Source organism: Micromesistius poutassou (genome assembly GCF_964030765.1).
Source record: "Micromesistius poutassou genome assembly, chromosome: 12".
Lineage (NCBI taxonomy): Eukaryota > Metazoa > Chordata > Actinopteri > Gadiformes > Gadidae > Micromesistius > Micromesistius poutassou.
In genome coordinates, this window is record NC_140282.1 from 13181444 (window position 1) to 13193956 (window position 12513).

The following is a 12513-nucleotide window of genomic DNA, read 5'->3' on the forward strand; positions in this document are numbered from 1 at the left end:
TAGAGTGGGAGTGCATTATGGAGTCGGACGGGGTAAGGACCATATTGGGTCCCGGCTAAGATCGCAACTGCTGCCAGACGACGCAACCTCCATGGCCTGGGAGTATTCTATGAGGGGATATGAGGACACCGAGGGATACGTTTACCTTTGGTTCTACCGTCGTGGCTCCTCCTCCTTGGTTGTTAAGGAGGTGTGTCAGGGTCATGTGACATGCACTGAGACACAGCTCTACATTGGCGTGAAGCCCAGGTTTATATTGGTAGGGGTGGAGGTGGGACGGGGAATGGGGGGGGGGGGGGGGGGGTATAAGTGTCCATCAATGGCAGGATAACTAACGCAGCGGGTCGTTACATGGTGTGCTGTGTCACCTCTTTGTAAAGCTGTGTGTGTGTGTGTGTGTGTGTGTGTGTGTGTGTGTGTGTGTGTGTGCGTGTGTGTGTGTGTGTGTGTGTGTGTGAGTGTTTGTGTCTGCATCTGTATGTGTGTCAGTGTGTTTGTTTGTGGGCCAGTGTTTGCCAGTATGTGTGCCACTGTGCTTGCTTCTATCTGTGCAGCTGTGTGCATCTGTATGTGTAGTTGTGTACCATGTATGCATGTGTGAGTGCGTGCGTGCGTGCGTGTGTCTGTGTGTGTGTGTGTTTGTGTGAGTGCCTGCATGAATGCGTCTGTGCCGCTGTGTTTGTATTTGTGTCTGTGTGTGTGTGTGTGTGTGTGTGTGTGTGCTGTGTGTTACTCTGTTACCTTTTTTTGTGTGTGTGTTTGTATGCATGTGTGTGTATGCGTGTGTGTGTGTGTGTGTGTGTGTGTGTGTGTGTGTGTGTGTGTGTGTGTGTGTGTGTGTGTGTGTGTGTGTGTGTCAATTATGAGTATGGGCTTGCCAGCAGTTTGTGTGGTGGAAGCTGGAGGCTAGTGACTGGAGGCTGGAGCCATGAGGCATGAGGCTGGAAGCATTAGGCTGGTGGGTAAGCGGAGCTTGGCTCTTTGTGTGGGGAAGCAGGTTGATTAGAAGGGGCTCAGCTTTCACCCCCTGCCTGGACACAAGCTTTGTGTTCAGGTCGGGCTCTTCTTTCAGCTCTCCTTAAGAACCGGCGACCAACCGACCCAATCACAATGCTGCCAAATAACCACACACCGTACGGCTGTCAGGATAAAAAATAGCCCTCATAAAGATCAAGCAGATGAATGCGAAATATGTATAATCAAAGGAAAATAAAGTACACAGAATTCCCTTGAGCTTACAATTTATGTTGCTATATACTTGTTATTAAGTAAATAAATAATTGTTTAGCTAAGTTAAAGCCTAAAGTCAATGACAGAAGGTTTAAAATTCACATACAAAATTCCAGATAACAAACTCTAGTTAACATCTCAATGGATTTGAATGATGTACTGAAACAACACATTTGACAAGCTACGTGCTACTATACACTCACTCAAGTTCCTTGCACATTAAGGCCCCATCCCAATACCTCCCCTAACCCTAGATTTTTGCCCTAACCCTATATTTTGCACATTCTCGTGTAGGGGTAGGGTGTCCCGTTACTGTAGGGAGCAAGGGGGAGTGCTATTTTGCCCTTATAATCAACCCTCAAAACGTATTGAGGTCTGATGCAGACTTAAAACGAAGTGGAAGATTTACTGTTGAAGGCACTCCAAACCAAGTGGAAGTTTTAAGGGGGGTGAAATGGGACAGGGCCTACTTTGGCGAGCACTTTCTGAATGAGAAATGTGTGTTTTGATATTCTAATCTTCTAGGTGAATTCTAGGTGAATGAAACAGGCAGGGCTGCTTTGCCTTGGCCCTATTACTGAGCAAAGAGGTTTTGACACACACATAATTATTATTATCCAAGCCGGGCTAGAACTGTGGCCCTCCAACACCGAATGGCATCTCTCCTGTTTGACCCTGCATGTATTGGTTATTTGTGGGTAGGGTACTACTGACGCACATGCATTTGAATCAAAAGGGGGAGAAAAAGGGGGTTCATGTGTGGTTCATAATTTATAATAACTCTAATGGTCAGCTTAAAGGATACCTTCTTCAGTTTTTTTCAACCTGGACCCTATTGTACAATCATGTTCTGTATAATGTACTAGTGAGATTTTTTTTTTTTAATTGGTCTAATATTGAGTGAGAACACATTTTGGTGAAGGATAGGAGAGATTTTAATGACAATAAGGACATTTCCTGTGAGATTTCAGAGTGAGATTTTTCTTTTTTTTGCTGAGATTTTCCGAGACGCAGTTACAAACAGAATGGATAAAGCGGTAAAAAAAGATTGTTGTTTTTCTTTGTAGGAATCCTTTCCACGCAAAAGCACACTTTTAGAAGGCTGATGGGGCGCTGTTGCCCTGAAAGATTAGACTGTGGCCCGTTTTCCTGGATTACAGCTGCAGCATTCTTGCTCAATACTGGACCAATTTCTAAAAATGTTGTCTGCATCAGTCCCTTAGATCCATATGATAGGGAAATAGGGTCCAGGTTGAACAATTTGAGTTATCCTTTAATCATCAATACGGAAGGTATGATGTGTCAGCATTGCGGCACGAAGACTTTCCCTCACGTCAGAGGCAGAGGAAATCAGCCAGCAGTAGCTTAAAAAACGGCACCCTAAGCCAACGGTAACATATGACTGCATGCTATATTAGGCTCTTAATTAGTAACCTCCTGCTGTGAAAACACAGGGCAGACAAAAGGTGCCAGTTGATGATTTGAACCTTAGCCTGACTGAAACACCTGCCAACGCGCCATTCACAACCCTGAAACCCTTATGGATTCCAGGCTCCTTTTCATTAGACTCAATTAATTATATTGGGGTAATCCACCACTAAGTGTACTTTTATTTAAAAAGAATTAACGATGTGGGCTAAGAGCCTTGCTTCCGCATTATGCATTATTTTCGATATCAGCCCACTTTGTAGTGGATTATCCCTTCCTTATATCCCTCCATAAATATATTACTTGTTTTTTTACTTTCATAATATAATTAGATATATTATCCTTACTTATATGATGCATTATACATGATATAGTATATAGCTAGAGAAAACTCAAAATAAGCCTAATCAAACAATCATGATGCAAACATGACATGATTGTTGGATGTTGTGTGGAGAGATACCGTGACCAGCGATGCCCCCTTATGTGTATTAACAGAGAACCAGGAGGCTGGTGCATTCACTGGGTTCCACGGGGACGGGGCAGGAGCCACAGTCATTGCATTAGGCGATTGTTATGAGAGGCAAACACAGGCCGGTCGGTGGCCTGCAGTAACCCACAGCAGATAACATCAGAGGCTACCACTGGCAGGGGTGACATTTAAAGAGCCTGTTGTCAGGGCTGACTGTGCATGGGAGCCAGGAAGACTAGCATGGTGAGGGCAGACCTGCGCATGTGTGTGTACATATGTGTATCTGTGTGTGTGTGTGTGTGTGTGTGTGTGTGTGTGTGTGTGTGTGTGTGTGAGAGAGTGAGAGAGTGAGTGGGTGTGAGAGAGAGAGAGGGGACAGCAAGAGAGAGTGAGAGCGAGAGCAAGAGCACGAGAGAGAGAGAGAGAGAGAGAGAGAGAGAGAGAGAGAGAGAGAGAGAGAGAGAGAGAAATAGAGAGAAAGTGATCAGAGACAGATCTAAGTTGACATTTTCAAACTATGGGTCCAAGTGCAAATAGATTGTATAGCTGCCAAATACAGGGGATAGACAAGCCAGAGGGACGCAGTAGGAATGTAAGAATGCATACAGCTGGTCTGGGCAACAAAAGGCCTTGTTTGTTGAATGCACTATGGTTGGTGATATGGGAGGTTTGGGATGCATAGGGTTGGAAGGGGGAAAGAAAGAATGACAGTGTTAAATGCTTCATATGTAAAGATCCTGCGTACAATACACATCTTCCAAAAATAAATTAAAAACATAAATGTCAAAGTCAAAATCGATACCATTCATTTTGAACAAAATGTAAATTGATACAAAAGTAGAATAAGCAATTATAGTGTAGCAATTATATATAAAGTCTTTATGTATTTTCAAATGTAATGTCCCCCTAATGCCTTAGGGCATTGAAAATGTGAAGAATGTTAAAAGTAACATTTCTGAAAACCACAGCACTCATTCAAACTGAGTGCTGTGTCCCACACAAAGCCTCCATCGTGCTTAAAACCAGAAGCTACCCACCGGTGCAGGGCCCCCGAAGCCCCCTGCAACCCACGGAAATGACGAAGAGGAGGTGGTGAGGTGGTAGAATTTAGGAATTTGGGATCTGGGTGAGAAGAGGAGGAAGTACATCCTCCTAGGTAGAAATACCCCTCACCGCTCTGCCCCAGCACAGCGGGGAGGGAGCCTTGTTAACAACCCCATTACTTCATATGCACTCTCTAAAATAAAGGGGGAAAAAGGGGGGGGGGGGAATTGAATAAACAAGCTGAAAATAACTAGGGAAACAGGAAGTGCAACGAGAAAGTAGAGTAAATTAATGAGTTTTATGAGCTCTCAAAGTTGAGATTATATAAAGCAACTTATTGAATAAATGATATTATTGAAACAAATCTATCCCTATTTGGCAATAGGCCTAATGAAGAAAGGGGCTGAATCAATTTCATCTTATTGTACGGGTGAATTGTTGTCTCAAAAAACAGCAGGGCAATCCCTTTTGCTATCCCCCTCATCCTCAAAAGGCATTTACTTTCATGTTGAATAACTGCAACTGCAATGATTTTTTTGAATCAAACATGGCTGTGGGTGCTTCGCTACTCTAGCAATGACTCCAGACCAGGCAGGAACCCCCTCTGAGCCCGGCGAGGTGCTCTCTGTCTCTGACTAACAGGGAAGCAGAGCCGGAGTGGAGAAAAGAGCGTTGGGCGGCTCTCTCTCTCTGCGAGGCTGGCCTTGGGACGTTGATACAGCGCAGCCAGCGGTAGCTTGTGTTACACTAAATTTAAACTAGACAGATACCACACATAGCAGCTCGTGCCTCGCCCGAGGAAACAACCCTTCCAACTCATCACACCGGGTGCCGAGCCCCTCGGCTCAGCAGGGTGGGGGGGCACCCACATGGCAGACATCCTCCCACATGTGGACCCCGGGCTGGGTCCGAACGGCTGAACCCCCCGGGGTCTCTCTCAGACGACCACATCTTAAGAGGGAAACGTTTGAACCAGCAGGTTGAGATGCACTGAAAGCCACCCGCTGCCCCTGCAGCCGACACAACTGCACTGAAACCTTATTCATCATGACAACACTTTGCACACATAGACAGAGACATAAAAGAAAAAAAGAAAAGACAAATATCCTGTTTAAAGCAAAGCTTTTTAACAAACATGTGTTGTGTGCGGTTTAACCTTGGTGCAGAGGACATGTTGGTTACATGTGGTCCTCTGCGCTGTGTTACTACCGGAGGGTATGCTGTCGTTAAGCTCCATTTATTTCTCCATGGTAGATTTGGGTTTCTGACAAAGCTCAATAACAGCTGTTTGTTGACGTGGCGGATCCCGCAACTCAACACAAGTCTAGACAAACAAAAAAAGCCCAACCCACAACACACCTGGTCAAAGCCTGGACGTGCCAGCTGACTCACCTGGCGATGTGGCGCACAGCATTCTTCCACACCTCGGCCCGTCGAAACGCCAAAGCGCTGGTGCGGTTTAAAAAAAGAAAAAGAGGACGACAACAAGCCTCCCGTGGACGCAACGAGAGAGAGACGCTCCTGCTCTTCTGAGCACGACGAGACTAGAGAACCTGTCGCTTGCCCTCTGCCACTCTCCCTGGGAGCTGAAAATAGTCCACCATGAGAGCGATGTAATTTCAGTCTTTCCCACGACAAGCGCTGGGGAGAGGAGGGCCAGGAGAAGCGAGCCAGGGGCGGCGAGACGCGCGACACGGAGTCAGACAACAACTTAAGTGCCGAGACAAGAGGGAACTTTATTCACTCCCAGAGGCGACGGCGACTTTGACCGCGACACAGTCCTCAGGAGTTGGCAAAACGCTGAAAAGTATATAGTGGCGTTGATTAAGTGGCGCTGCTGCTGCTGCTGCGGTCCTGAGCCAACCAGATCCAGTGTGACTTAGTGACTGAGCCTGACTGACTGATGACAACTGCTGGCATCTGGAGATTTTATTAGCCTAGATCAGTCACTCTGACGGTAACGCTTGTCTCATTTCACATCCTGAGAAAACAGAAAGACCACAGAAAAGAGAAGCCTCGGCAAAACTTGGTTATTTTTTTGCTATGCTTGTTTTGAACTAAAGAATCTTACCTCTGAATATAAAAAATAAAAGACAGAGGGCAAAAATAAATACAAGAAATGCAGAAAGTGTGAAAATAAAAAAAAAGAGAGAAGGGTCTGGAGAAAGAGTACCGAGCAAGAATGCCGTTCCAGCTACCCTTCACAGCAGGGAGGAGTAAGTCTGCTCCCTTCTCCTCTCATTCCTCCCGACCATCTGAAGCCCACATGGCATGTCTGGGCTGAGAGCCAGACACCTTCACTATGGACCCTCTCATCAGCTACCCATAGAGGGCATATCGACCCACAGCTCTCATACCACCTCCACTGACCAATGAGGCTACTGCTCGTGACCCAGAACGCTAACCGATCTAGCCTAATACAACCACTCTTATGCTCAAGACCCATGTAGCGCTACTTTATTCAGCCTGAAGACCCACTCTAATGCTTGTCACCTGTTGAATGCTTATTAAATGATCAAGCCTAATGCTATCGCTCTAATGCGAAGACCATTTCAAAGGCAACTTGTAATGCAAGTGTTAAAGTGTTATTTTTCCACAAACAATGTGTTTCTCTTTTAAGAATTAGGAACTAGAGAGAAAATGCAAGTGACTGTAAGCAAGTCCAAGGTCACAATCATATTAAACTCAGGATAAAAGCAGACTATGGTTCTCCTGATTATAATTATTTTGAAAATAAATGTGTTCTAGTTTTAGGTCTCAGTCTGAATGACGGAAAAGTATTGGGTGTGTTATTATTATAAGGTAATTAGAGTTGTTGTTATTACCTTAATAATATGAACTAATTAACTATAGCTAGATGACAATAATAAAAAAATAATAAAATAAATAATCATGACTAGATGTCATTACTAACTGGTTTGTCCAAATGTTGCATGACAAATGTACTGCCCTTCTACGGCAAAGCAAAAATAATAAGAGCCATTTGGTGGTAACATCAGCTAATGCTGCTGCAGCATGCTATTTCAAAAATAGTCTGTTTCAAAAAAAAAAGTAGGGTCCTGAACATAATATGCCCTGATACGGACATATTACAGGGAAGGAAAGTGACACCTGCCTAACTGGAGTAGCAACATGTAAGTGATAGATAATGTTTGGTAAGCCCCTTATACTTCCAGTTAGGGTTGGGGTCCAAATATATTACAAATACTATTCACTCGATTGCAACATTAAACATGATTACTGGAGAAGGGACCCAATTATTTAAGATTGAAAGATTAACATGAATATCCCATTCAAACATCGTTCCTATCTGTGGAAGGATGATTTTCTTCTATCCTTCCCATCTATCACTTCCTAAATGGTCTTCATCACAATGCATAATTGAGTAATTATCCTTCCAAAGAACATGGAGCCGACGTCCGTTTCCAAAATGACATCACAATGACAGGTCCTTGTGTGACCACAAGCAGCCACACACTGCCTCTGGTAGCAGTGTTTAGTTTAAATGAGTGCCTGCAAGTCATCGAGGTCATCAAGAAAGCGCCTTCCCTTCAACAAAGTTTGGTTGAATTAGGCCATATTGACCAGGCGGCCATCTTGGTTCTAAACGCTATCCGGGTTGGGGTAACGATTGTGGATTTCCGCATTCAGTTCCGCCAACCCAGCTAGAGTTTATAGCCAAGATGAAACCAAGATGGCCACTAGGAGAATAAGGTCTATTAGGCCACTTTATTAAGAATCCAGAGGGTGTGTTGCTAAAGTGTCCCTGGGACCAGCTCCCTCCTTGCTCAACACAGACATGACGCCACACAGCAGCACTTCCCTTCTGCTGCTTATAACACCAATCACTCATGCTATGTTACGCAGTAGCATTAGCCAACCTAGCAGAGAGCTTGACTCATCCGTCTATCTTCTTGGAGGGCCTCATCTGAATGGATGTATATCCGTTCTGCTGAGTTGCGTGCCTTGTCAATAAGATTGTTTATCTGAAACTAAGGTGAAGGACAAACCCAACACTAAACTAGCCTATCACCATCACATGACACCACGTCACATGACTTGAGTATATAAATTAGAGATGAGCGTAAATTAAAGATCACGATCTAACCACATTGGCAAACTATAGGTCTTTCCTTCACCTGAAGCTAGCAGGGAAACCCCTTCAGTTACACAGCCAACAGATGAAACAGAAGAACTTTCTCACTTTCAGGGGAAGCCTGCCTCGGATGGTCGAGACAGACAGACAGATAAACAGACTGACACAGAAACAGAAAGACAGACGGAGAGACAGACTGACACAGAGGACGATACAGCAAGAAAGCCGGACAGGAAGAAAGAAAGACAGGCATGCAGGCAAACATATACAGAAAGGCAGACAGAAAGACAGGCAGGCAGGGGGGCAAGCAAGCATATGGTCAGACTGACATACAGACAGACAGACAGACAGACAGACAGGCAGATTAAAGAGAAACAGACAGAAAGCAGACAGGCTGACAATCAGACATAGAAACAGACAGGCAGACAGTTAGACAGACAGACAGACAGACGGACAGACAGACAGAGATACAGGGTTCGGGTCACAGACATTGAAGCGGGCTACCATCAGATGAGTGAAAATAAATTTTCAGACCAAAACTGAAGAAAGCAATCAGAGTACATTGACGAGAAATGCTTCAATCTGACAAAGTAATCTAGATGTCTTCTAAACTAAAATGTAATTATTAAAGTTCTAAATATGTTAAGATTTTTTAATACTGTAGATAAAGTTTTTGTTCATTATTATTTATTTTTATAACCAGTGGAAGCTGTTAACCAGGGGGTAGATCAGCACAGCGGTTGTGTTCAACAGGTCCTGACTTGAGCTTGGCTTGCGGAGAATGAGAGCGATTGAAAACTGAGAGCGTTTGACTCTGTGCTTCTCTACTCCCTGCTGCTCTACTCTGGCTGTGCAGGGCTCCTCGCACTCTCGTTATTCATGTGGACAGAAGCTCCTCTTTTGGGCCAAGTCATACAGTCGAGGCCAGATTAAAACCACTTGCACAGTGGTGCTTTTATTCCTACACTTATTCCAAATGCCGTTTTTTTCCCCTTTGGCCTGTCACAAAGTAAAAAACGTAGAACGGATTGAAACTCAAAAGCAGTGGCCAAATTGGTTCAAAACGTTGCCATAGTTTGATGAAACAGATGCTGGTGTGTTTGTGTGTGTGTCTTTGTGTGTGTGTGTGTGTGTGTGTGTGTGTGTGTGTGTGTGTGTGTGTGTGTGTGGGTGTGTGTGTGTGTGTGTGGGTGTGGGGGGGTGTGTGTGGGTGTGGGTGTGGGTGTGTGTGTGTGTGTGTGTGTGTGTGTGTGTGTGGAGTGGAATCTGGAAGAATAGTGAAAAAAAAGGGATGCGTTCTTTGGGCTTGCTTAGCGGTATGAGGCAAAAGGTATGCTGTGTGCTCGGAAGAACCTTGGGGCGACAATTTTATTTTATATGGACTTTGCTGCATATCGACAAAATTCAGCTGCACATTCTCTTAACCTTTGGGCCTATATATATACACTCACACTCACACTATGATGTATGTGAAAAAGAAAAGAAACAGCTGACAAAATAAAGTGGTTAAAAAAGGCTGAACTAATGTTAATGTGTTGGCAACCGGACATTTGCCATTGAATTAGTAGACTAACCATTTAAATAATTAGAATGTAAATTATAATTTTATGTGATTGAATATATGTTACATGCATTTAGATGTTGCAGTGTGTAGTTGCCCTTACAATATCTGGACATCAATAACTAACCATTAATAATATGAGTATAAACATAACATTTGCAGGATCATATGTTGAGGATAGATAAGCAACTTCACAACTGAGCCCTTGTTTTCCTTTCTCTAGTCTGAAAATGAATTGCTTAGCCTATTTGTTTTGCTTTGGCCAATAGCCTTAAACAAACAAAAAGCAACATAACTATGTCAACTTTATCCAACTGACATATATTTGCACCTTTTGTTGATTCATTTCCCCACTTGACATCCCCTTTGAAAATATATAGTTCACCATATTTTTTTGTCTAATTTATTTAGAAAAGCACGGCAAATGGTTCTCAACCAATTTTCTAATGTACTGGCGCATTGCTTACTTACAATGGGTGTAATGTGTGATGCAGGCTATAATTCTGTATACAATGTAGGCCTAATACAGTGGTTTAACAACAGTGTTGCTTTACCCCATCATTTGCAGATGTAGAGCTATTCGTTATAGGACTACGTTGAAGGTGTCTCAAAGTTGTACGGTTGTTTTTTTCTGTACACTTACAATTGCAATAGCTGTCCTTCTACTATTTAGAAGGCAGCATGCCGATCAACTGATAGCTATGGCCCAGGCACTTGTTTGGCTGAATAGAAATGACCAAAACCTTGTTTATATTTCTCAGAATACTCGTCAGGTCAAGTTCATTCCAGTTTCACTGTTAAACAGTTGAAGGTCTAACCTACAGCTGGGAAGCAGTAACTACAATTTAATACAGGACTATAACAACGAGAGTTGAAATTAAGGATACGTGGATATAGCTCCCGTGTAGGCTACTATGAGACTTGGAATGTCCTAGGATGCACTTGAATGAATATAATCTCAAATGTACCATGAGAAACTTGAATATATCTCAAATGTAGGCCTACACGGTGAGACTTGGAATACAGCCTACTACGAGGTGAATATCCTCGGTTGTCTAGGGCTATCCTATCGAGGTCCGGCAGGTTGAAGCGCACTGACCTGCAGGGCCGTGCTGCTGTCCGTCCTCTCCGAAGATGAGCGTGAAGTCCAGCTCCTCGGTGCCGGTGCAGTTAACAGTAGTCATCGGGTTTGACAGCGTGGGTTCACCCGCGACTCGGCTATAGAGCAATGCCCTGCTGTAAATGTCACAACATTTACCGACTGGAACACGGGGGGGTGGTTCTCTTCTCGTTAAATAAGCCTTTCGAGTTGTTGTTGTTTTTATTATTATATACGCGAAGGTCTCGGTAAAGCGTTTCCTTCTTTTCAAAAAATCCAGAATATCTCTCACTGTGGCGGTCTCGTCTCGACTACTGTGATAAAGTGTTGACATAAACTTTTGGAAGGAGTCGACTTTCGTTCTTTCGCGCGGCTTCGACTAGGCTACACTGTCATTTATTTCGCTTCCTCGCGACCTTTACCAGACGTCAATAAAAGCGGTCGCGAAATTTACCTCTCTCGCGCCGACTGGAGCTTCTATCCCAACTTTTACTAACAGCGCGTGACAGGGCAGTTCCCGCGATGACGTCAGCAAAGTAGAAAGGCAACACATACGCACAAATGAACACGTACGTGTACACGCGCGCGCGCGCACACACACACAAACATAAACAAAAACCTTATTACATTACATTACAAAGTATGTTTGTGTTATTCTCTTTAATGAAAATACATAACAATTATACTAATGATACCTCTAACACTAATAATAATAATAAGAAGAAGAAGAAGAAGAAGAAGAAGAAGAAGAAGAAGAAATAGAAATCCGTTTTTATAATATTTTTTTTCTGACTTAACAGCTACAACACTTTCACTTTTTTTTATTCCTCTCCCTCCTATTTCATTAACCAACTCAATTTATAGTTAGTATGAAAATAAATACCTTGGGTATAACTTTTTAAATATTTGTAAAAACAGATATTATGACCTGTTCATATGATAGGCCCCTATGCCTCTTATTTTTTTATTTTGCTCGGATATAATATTATTATATACATATAATATGAAATGGAAATGGGAACATGGATCATCATGAGTCTGTCACTGAACAACTAATATAACTGTAGTCAACGTTGTAGTCAATTCGATTATCCATGTGTGCTGCATCTATGTATTTGACCTTATGTCTGTCTTATCCTATGTATTTCTATGTAAATGTCTCTTTCCCTATTTCTACAGATGTCTGTCTTATCCTTGACAGTCGGATATAGAAACAGGGTGGCCCTCTCTGTTTGTCTTGACCGACTAGGAATCTTTCGCTGGGAAAATGAAGACACAGTAAATCTAGATGTTTACTACCTGCTCCAAGACCTCTGGACCTCTCCATCAATGTGATCAATCTCTCCTAGAACACTTAGGTATAATTTACAGACCAACATCAGGACGGCCTGGTACTTAGTTTGGGTACTTAAATACTTAAAAACACTAAGTAATTTTAGTGTTTAGTGCATGAGTGTTTGCATTAAAGAGTTTGAATTATCTTCAGAAAAGGGTAGGCATGTCAATCAATATTAGTAAGTAATTAATCTGCAACTTTTTGTATAAAAATTTGCCATTTCCTCCCCCCAACAATTGGCACAATA

The 12513-nt window shown here is 43.1% G+C and overlaps 1 protein-coding gene across 2 annotated transcripts in view; it reads right to left on the reverse strand.

The window, feature by feature from the left end:
• Positions 1-11381, reverse strand: part of nfatc3a (nuclear factor of activated T cells 3a) — a 66910-nt gene extending 55529 nt beyond the window's left edge. Inside the window, exon 1 of one of the 2 annotated variants that reach the window (XM_084476248.1) lies at positions 10931-11381. In XM_084476248.1, coding sequence (XP_084332374.1) covers positions 10931-11264 — 334 coding nt within the window. In that variant the 5' untranslated portion in view covers positions 11265-11381. Of the gene's footprint in view, positions 1-5566; positions 5705-10930 lie in introns of those variants that run through there. The other variant, XM_084476249.1, reaches the window with a different exon arrangement.
• Positions 11382-12513: the final 1132 nt, after the last annotated feature.